We start from the raw sequence: 8,948 nt of genomic DNA, 5'->3' as shown, positions 1-8,948 counted from the left end.
TCACTCCAGCTCAATAGATTAATTTTATAATTACTTTCAGGAAGTTTTTATTATTATTATTTCCCCTCATCTGTATCCAGTTATTCTCTAATGTAATGTACTTGTGTATTTAGTGTACTTAATTAGGTATTTATGTATTTTTATTTTTGTTTTGTTAATTAACATAGAGAGTGAGGGGTTATGGGATGGATTAACAATAACAATATATTACTGCTTGCCTCTCTTTATATTTATTTGAATTGTCATACAAAAGACCAATAAAAACATTGGAATTAAAAGGACAAACTCATTTTGTCCAAATCCAGACTTTATTTGATCTGTGCAATGACGACTGTAGACTTTCACTGCGTTTTTTTTTTTTTTTTTTTTTTTTTCACACAATAAAAATGAATGGGTCTGTTTTTCATATTAGTTATTGATATAGGTATGGGATAAATCAAATAATTAAACAATTCTTCTCACTTGTGTGTTGTCTTTATTAAAACACAGTATGGTATTTATTTTTTTTACAGTCAAGCAACTTTCCACTACAAAGGCACATTGATGAAAAGTGACTGAAAACAATAGTTACAGAAGTATCCTGATCGTGTTAGAGTCGATTTTAAACTACAAATCAGTATTGAAATAACTTCTGAAATATATTGTTAAACTAGTATATAGAGCAACTACATTAGGCTATATAGATTCAATATATAGCTTAAACACAAAACAGTATAATTTAGCATTAAAATGAATTATTTGTAAATATATTTTATTATATAAATTACATCATTACAAAATATTTCAAAACATTACTGGAGCATTTTCATCGTTTTAATGTAAAGCCAGCTTATCAGACGTCAGTGAGCAGTTTTAGCAAGCAGATGCAAACAAATTAACCTACAATTGATGTGAGACCACCCATTGCAGCTACGCAGTTCCGGTGAAACGTCAAATTCGGGCTGCTGTTTTTAACAGCTGAACACAGACCGGACTGACAGGTCTACAACACAAGCGGAGCCTTTCAGGTAATGACACATTTGCCAGCCGTACCGCATTGTGTTCTGTGTTATTTACAAATGACGCAACATTACAAACGACGCAGCTGATAATATATAAATATATCAACATTCCGTGACTGGATATATTGTACAACGCACATTTTCAGCTCTATAATCAAGCTTTTCAGGTTTTACATTCACGACAGAATGAACATTACCTTCACAACAGTCTGCTTTGCTCATTCAACTTTTGACCAGCGTCTCTGCTGTAGTTTTGAATGTGTTTTAAAGCCTTGACTGTGTTGACGTGTTTCTAGAAAACGCAAATACTGCGATGGTTATAGTAACGCTTCAGTTAGGAAGCAGTGCTTCATGTTTGTATTGTTATTTAACAATACAAAGCACGTTATTAATGTATAGAAATGCACTCGGAGTGGAGGGCGAGTTTTTCTGTCATTTGAGTGACAGCAATGTCTGTGTGCTCTCTATCCATGGCGTCAAGTGACAAGGTTTCACAACTAGAAATAGTTTCTTGCTCATGTTGTGTGCTGGATATTGGTTAATTTTCGAGGATTCGTGTTTCTTCTCTCTGTCCTAAAGACAAAACATGAACATTTTGGTCGTTTTGTAACGCAGTGTTTTGCCTGCTTACGATAGATTTAGGTAAAGAGCTTATATTGGAGTTAGCTGAGTCTCCTGAATCTTGCCATTTTTCATTCAAAACAATTCTCTCATTCTTATTGCTTTTTCAGGGAGCTAGCTGCAAAAATGTCCTTCATATTTGATTGGCTGTACAGAGGGTTCAGCAATGTGTTACAATTATTAGGTAAAGTATCAGAAGGTTATTTAAAAGCTGGAGAGCAAATCATAATGTAACATTTTTTATTTGTGCTTTCATATGTGTTTTCCTTTAGGACTCTATAAAAAGTCTGGGAAATTAGTTTTTCTTGGATTAGACAATGCAGGAAAGACGACATTACTGCACATGCTCAAAGATGATCGACTTGGGCAGCATGTTCCAACACTTCACCCCAGTAAGTAAAGGGAAACATATATGACTGTTTTAATATAAAGTGTACACTAGGCATGGGACCATTACCGTTTTAAGGTATACCGCAGTTTGGAAAAGTCAAGGTTTTAAAAAAAAAAAAAAAGTCAACATTTTCTTCAATATCATTCCTAATGTATGTGTAGGTTTTTTATTTACTTTTTTTGTTTTGTTTTTTTAGGACAACAGTATCTCCAGCAGAAAAGATGCTGTTTTAAATTGTTTAACAAATCAGTTTTTGGAACAAATGAAGACTTCAGAAGTCAATGATTCATTTAGCCAGACAAGTTTACTGTTCCAAAATAGGATAAAGGTTTCTTAAAATAAAATTTATTGTGTTCAAATGGGAAAAAAGTTATATTTTTTTTAATCCAGACGTTTAAAAAGAATATATTTTGAAACAGTAATCAAAATACTACAAAACAGTGATATTTTTATCCGAGGTTATCATACCATCAGAATCTTATACCGGCCCATGTCTAGTATACATTTAGAGATTAAAATACAACAACAGGATGAACTCTATATTAACCATGTTTTATCCTGTCTGATAGCATCTGAAGAACTGAGTATTGCTGGGATGACTTTCACTACATTCGACCTGGGTGGTCATGCTCAAGGTAAATGTAGAATTTATTAATAAATGATTTATGAGTCGAGAATTAACTAATAAAATTTAACAATAGCTGTATTTTATTTTATACAGCTCGCTGGTCTCTTTGACTGGAAAAAAATTGTTTTAAAAAATGTTTAATCTATCACAGTGGAACTGGAGTCTTGCTGAATAAATGGTTTAAGGGTTAGTTCAACCAAAAAATGTAAATTATTTAAATTATGCCATGATTCACTCACCCTCAAAGCATCCTATTTGTATATGAAATTGTTAAATCCAATCTGAGTTACTTTAAAAATTATCTTGAGCAGTTACACCTCTTTAATAACAACTGTCCACAGATATTTTTAAAATAATCAATCCAAAAGAAATCCCCTGAAGTGCATCCATCCCTAATAAAGTGTCATACATGGGTTTGGGGTGTAAATAAAGGTCTCCTTTAGCAACTCCCTTAATTTTTCAAAGTAAAACATTCATATGTAAAACTTTATGAACTGTTTTGTGTAACTTCTGGCAAGCAACCTCCAATAGTTGTGTTTTACTTCTTTTTGAGGTGCATTTTAATGCATTATTGTCATCAGTTTAACAGGACATGCTTTTTTCAATGGCTGCATTTGAAAGTTTAATAAAATTTTGAGGGCAGCATAGATGTGTCTTTAACTGCATTTGATATCCCACAATCCAGTGCATTCCATGTCTGACAAGTGTCATAATAATAATTGTTAATTTGCGTGTCAATTTGTTTGTAAATGTATATTTTTTAACCAGAGAAGTTAGTACTGTAGTAAGCAAATATTGCCTTAGTCATCTCTTAGTTTTTAGCCTTAGTTTTTTTTTTGTACATGATTAAATTATTATGCTGTCTCAGAAGTCTGTCTGAGATCAGTTTTATGAGGTGTCCTCATGTAAAAACTCTACATCTAGAGTCACTGCCTGATAGAGCACTGAGGCAACAAGCCAATTGCCTAAGCTTTCAGATGCAGCCTATCTCTTGTGTGTAAAGTGTGTGTGTGTGTGTGCAGTTGAAACTAAGAAAGACAGACATAACGCAGTATCAACTCGTAAAAATGTTTCACAATAAGCTGTTTGATAATTGATTATATAAACGTGAGGGTGTTATAAAAGCCAGGTGTTTTCCTTTAAAAGGGACCAAAACTAACTTGTGTGTGTTTTTGAAATTTATATATAAAATTTATGCCAATTTAAGTCAAGAATTACATTTTAAGGACACTGTGTCCTAACAACACGTGTAATGCAAAAAAATATATATCTTCCATGTTAAAAGGAGGTTTTGTCCTAAAGATTTGCAACATTGATGCACAAAGTTTCTATTTTCAGAAATGCTTTATTATAATGCTCTATTACCGCAACATTGCGGCAAAACAACAGCTTATACTACTATGACAAAGATCACCTCAGGTACTGATTATGTGCTTTATTCTACATAAACTACATAAAACTAAACCTCTTAAAATTAACCTAGATGTCTCTGTCATAGAATTTCAGGCCAAACTAAAGAACTTGGGGGTAATATTTGACAAAAAAGTAACGTTTAACCCCTTCATTCTTTCATCTCAAAAATATTTCAAGAATCCACCCCATGCTGTCCTTTTCTGTGGCAGAAAAACTGATCAGTACTTTTCTTTTTTCCTGCTTAGACTACTGCAATGCCTTACTAGCTGACCTTTCCAAAAAGAACCTCAATAAATTACAATATGTTCAAAACTTAGCGGCTAGGATTATGACAGGGACCAAAATCAGAGAACACATTACTCCGGTTTTGGAATCTCTTCATTGGCTACTTTTAACATGGTATTCCCCTTCATGTGACCTCCGTTCCTCTCACTCTGTTCTTTTAACAGTCCCCTCCACTAGGCTTTTAAATTGCCCTGAAAACACAGTACTTTATTCTGGCCTTTTATTTTTATATCTGTATCTTCTTTATGTTAAGCGCTTTGAGAGTTAATTTTTTAAAGACGCTATATTAAATTAATAATAATAAATATAAAAATTAATTATTATTAAGTTTATATAGCACATGTATTATTATTATTATTATTATTATTATTATTATTATTATTATTATTATTCATTGTTAAATGCTACCAATGTAAATTTGAACAGACAACCAAATAGCTTGTCACTGGAATCTTGTCGCATCATGTGTTGTTATGACAGTGTAAAATGTAATAAATGTTTAATAACAACTTCATAAAAGCTTAAAATTCCCCTAAAATGCCAAAATAATAAGGCACACAAAGAGCACCAAAGTGTTAATCTAATCTTAGAACAACACTGTGTACACAATAAAAATCGATCTCCTGTATTCTCAATTCTCAGCAAGAAGGGTTTGGAGAAATTACCTTCCGGCAATAAATGGCATAGTGTATCTCGTTGACTGTGCTGACCACGAACGCCTACAAGAAGCCAAAATTGAGTTGGATGTAAGTCTGTACAATCATTTTTAATATAATCAGTTTTTATAACAAGATATTTGCATGTAAATATTTGACCTTGAACACATCCAGAGAAAGGGCAAAGCGCTGACTGCAGTGCAGTGCAATTAAAATGTCTTCACAATCCCAGCAATCATACATTTGAATTATAACGAAGGCACTTTGCTCTTTAATCCTAGGCCCTCTTAACCGATGAAACAATCTCCAATGTGCCAATTCTTATTTTGGGGAATAAAATTGACCGTCCTGAAGCGATTAGCGAGGACGCATTAAGAGGAATGTTTGGTCTTTATGGACACACCACTGGAAAGGTAGGCCATTGATGAAGTATATTTCATGATAAAATGTATGTTTTTGTATATTTTATGTAATGTATATTTTATGTTTGAGTGTAATTTTGTTTTTATATGCCTCCACGCAGGGGAATGTATCACTGAAAGAACTCAACCTAAGGCCGATGGAAGTCTTTATGTGCAGTGTGTTGAAAAGACAAGGATATGGTGAAGGATTTAGATGGCTTTCTCAGTATATTGATTAGAATATTTAATTGTTTATTCATTTAAAACCCATGCATCCTTATTTATTAAATGATTATTTAGCTTGTAATGAAACTATAAGAAGAAGGGGTGGTATATATATAATCTGAATCTATAAAATCCAGTTTAGTGACAGGTAAGCATTAGCTTAAAAAAAAACTAAAGTAATACTTAGATAAGGTAATTGTTGCTGTTCTTTTTCTAAAAGCAGGGTAAGAAATATACTAGGCTCTAACTGTTGACAAGGTGGGGTTATTTAAAGACATTGCATCCTGTTACAAAACACCTTTTTTACACCAGTGTTAGTTTATACCCTGCCCAATGTTAAACGAACCTTTGTATATTGAAATCAAGAACATTAAATCAGGTGAATATCACTTGTGCTGTAAAATTCTGACAGAATCAGTGTTATTGTTTTTATACATTACATTACCTCAGTGCCTTAATGCTGGTGATTTTTGTTTTCCTATAGTTCTGTATTTCCCATAATTTCAACTGAATTGCCAATGTATGCATATATGCTTGCTTATCAAACTTGCCTTGAGATATACAGTAACACACCTTATGTTTAAAAGGACAAATGTCTGATTTGTATGTAACATTTTGATACTTTTAAGATCGGGGCGGATGTAGCATGTTTCAGTGCTGTGTCTACACTGTCCTTTTTCAACACTAAACTACCTGCAGTGAGTACTTTTTGATTGTCAGCTGTGATGTATTTGCAGCTGTGGCATGAGAGTACGTAGGCTATGTGTGCAATAGAAAAATGTGTCGTATTACTAAGTCAATTTTACTCCTACTTGTAAATAGGCTTATATGAATGGTTTGGGATTTTCAGTGCTGCTTATGTTTTGAAATGGCTAATTCTGTACATTCTATTGGGAGCACTTTGTAGAGTTTATGCTCTTAGGTTCGCAATATTAAAAACAAATATTTTGATTTTTTTTGTTCGTGTGATTTGCTTTTTGCAAAGATAAAACCCTGTTGTGACCAAAACATTGGTCACCTGTAACAATACTAAATCTTTTCCTTTGTAAATTTCAGCCAGGGATTTATTTTTAATAATAAATAAATCCCTGGCTTTTATTATAAAATTAATAAATGAGGATTTAAATAAGTGTTGTTAATGGAATAATCATTCTTAAATTATTCTACAAATATTAAATCATTTTAATATGTTTTTTATAAATATATCCACTTTACAATACACCTAAGACATAGGGCTGCACAATATAATTTTAGCATCGATATCACAACGTGATCATTCGCAATAGTCACATCGCAGGATATGCAATGTTGATTTTGTGTTCTAATTTAGCATTTGGATATGCTTTTGAGGCCTATGATTGTGTAATGATTAAAAAACATTCAGGCAAAGGAAATTGTACTGTTTGTAACTTTTGTATTGTTGTTTATTTTCCAAATGCTGTACCTGAATACTGTTAGACTCTGAAAACGACAAAACACTGTTTATTTCAATTATATCTTTTCTTTATTGTATTTTTAGATAATATGCAGATGTACTTGTCTACAGAATCATCCCAATTAATCTAAAATGATCAATTCTTTTTGAAATAATAATTTTCAAAATAAATATTTGTATCCATTTCACAGTGAATGTAGGCAACACATTTGGTACATTTACACAAAACAGATTAAACAGATATACATGTATTTATTAATAATATTGTAGTCAGCAAACATATTTAGAAATTGAAAGATAAGACAATAAAATTCAAGCAAAATGTTGCAAAAAAAGACAAAACTACAAAATTTAAACTCAATTTTTCAATTTGCTTTTTTTCTTCCTCTGTTTTAAAATTTGTATTTAATATTTTTCTATTACATAAATTTGGCTGTACTCGTTTTTATACTGTTATCATGAGTTATTTTGTTCGATTCGCTCCAGATTTGACTTCAGTACTAGCTAATCTATCTAATATTGTTTAGCTTCCTATTAAAAATATTTAATATTAAATTTAAAAGATAGATTTGTGAGGGGTGCACTCGTATATAATGAGCATTATATATTGCAGAATAACAAAATATCATAATGTTCAATTTTTCCAATATCGTGCAGCCCTACTGGGACTTATATAAAATAGATTAAGACATGTGAAACATTATTTTAAAAAAATGTCACCCACTGTTCATAGGCAGTTCACTGTTCAGTTCACTTGTCAGTTTCTATACAGCTCAAAAGTAGTAACATTGTATCAACACACAATTTAAACTGCCAATTAAACATGTCTGGTTACATAAACAAAATATAAAAAGCTTACATCATATGCTATGAACAACCTTAAGAACAAAGGTCACAGCACATGTGTCCAGTGAGTCTACTCACACACATTTCAAAGCAATTCTATATTAACTAGACCTGTTATAATGTAATTATAGTCATAAATGCGATTCAAGTTAAAATTAAATATTTAACGATGCTTTTACATTATAAATTAACTCTTTTAGACTTTGTGAAGTATGGTGAATATTAAACGCAAATCCAACTTCTATTCAGTATACAAATGTAACATGAATATTAAGAAATAAATTTTGTATTGAGAAAAAATATTGTATTGAGAAAAAATATTTTCCAAATGTTATTTCAGAACAGTACACAAACCTGACGGAATGATTCAATCACGATTGTTTGACTTTGGAACTTTTGCTTTCAGTCGTTTATAGATATTTACATTAGATGTCACCTACCCTGTTGTAGTCTGTTGGAAGGAATGCGTCAATAGAGCTGCCGTTTTAGTACAGGGTGGCGGTCCTTTGAAATGGATGCGGGACCAAGTTGCAGTGGAGGACTGGCCATCCAGAGCCAGAGATATATACACGTATACATATATCTATGATCAGGAGTTTGCCCGGAGGTCAGTATGCAAATATTTTTTTCAATTACGAGAATTATAATTTTTTTACTTTTCTACATTGATTAATAAGTGACCGCATGAGCATTGCCAACAAAGAGCATGTGTTTGTGTATTATCCTCCTTCCCTGTTAAATTTGATCTAATCTGTGTCCTGGAACACCCCCTCTCCCGCTTTCACTTCTTAAACTAACGAAGGGAAGGGAGCGATTCGTTTGAATGAATCCCCGTTACGAGCGACTCGTTCACTTAGCCGACAATAAGTTTCTAGCATCAGTGTCTTTTCATATTTTATTTAAATTGTTTGATTATTTTATTCAACAAAGCGAGCATAAGCCGAGTATTTAGTGCCAGTTGGTGCTACTTTGCCTTATAGTGAATGTAGTGACTGTATCATCAATAACGTTAGTTGTTGTTGAGCACAAAAGTTTATAACATATAA

General features: G+C 32.2%; 1 protein-coding gene across 3 annotated transcripts; it reads left to right on the top strand.

The window, feature by feature from the left end:
- Positions 1 to 959: 959 nt before the first annotated feature.
- On the top strand, positions 960 to 6,572 carry sar1ab (secretion associated, Ras related GTPase 1Ab). 3 transcript variants are annotated; one of them, XM_005156839.5, is made up of 7 exons: positions 960 to 1,007; positions 1,733 to 1,806; positions 1,895 to 2,014; positions 2,583 to 2,648; positions 4,982 to 5,085; positions 5,277 to 5,408; positions 5,519 to 6,572. In XM_005156839.5, exons 2-7 carry the CDS (start codon positions 1,749 to 1,751, stop codon positions 5,633 to 5,635), a joined length of 597 nt encoding a protein of 198 aa, XP_005156896.1. In that variant the 5' UTR covers positions 960 to 1,007; positions 1,733 to 1,748; the 3' UTR covers positions 5,636 to 6,572.
- The last annotated feature ends 2,376 nt before the right edge of the window (positions 6,573 to 8,948 follow it).

This window comes from Danio rerio, chromosome 13, assembly GCF_049306965.1.
Source record: "Danio rerio strain Tuebingen ecotype United States chromosome 13, GRCz12tu, whole genome shotgun sequence".
In the NCBI taxonomy this organism is placed as follows: Eukaryota; Metazoa; Chordata; class Actinopteri; order Cypriniformes; family Danionidae; genus Danio; species Danio rerio.
Note: the sequence above shows the minus strand (reverse complement) of the source record. Positions and strands in the feature narration are given on the sequence as shown.

What these genes read in the sequence shown, in the direction of transcription:
- sar1ab (XM_005156839.5), top strand. Translation starts at nt 1,749, where the DNA reads ATGTCCTTCATATTTGATTGGCTGTACAGAGGGTTCAGCAATGTGTTA. An exon ending in TGTTCCAACACTTCACCCCA is followed by an intron (nt 2,015 to 2,582) that starts GTAAGTAAAGGG and finishes CCTGTCTGATAG; the next exon opens with CATCTGAAGAACTGAGTATT. An exon ending in ATGGACACACCACTGGAAAG is followed by an intron (nt 5,409 to 5,518) that starts GTAGGCCATTGA and finishes GCCTCCACGCAG; the next exon opens with GGGAATGTATCACTGAAAGA.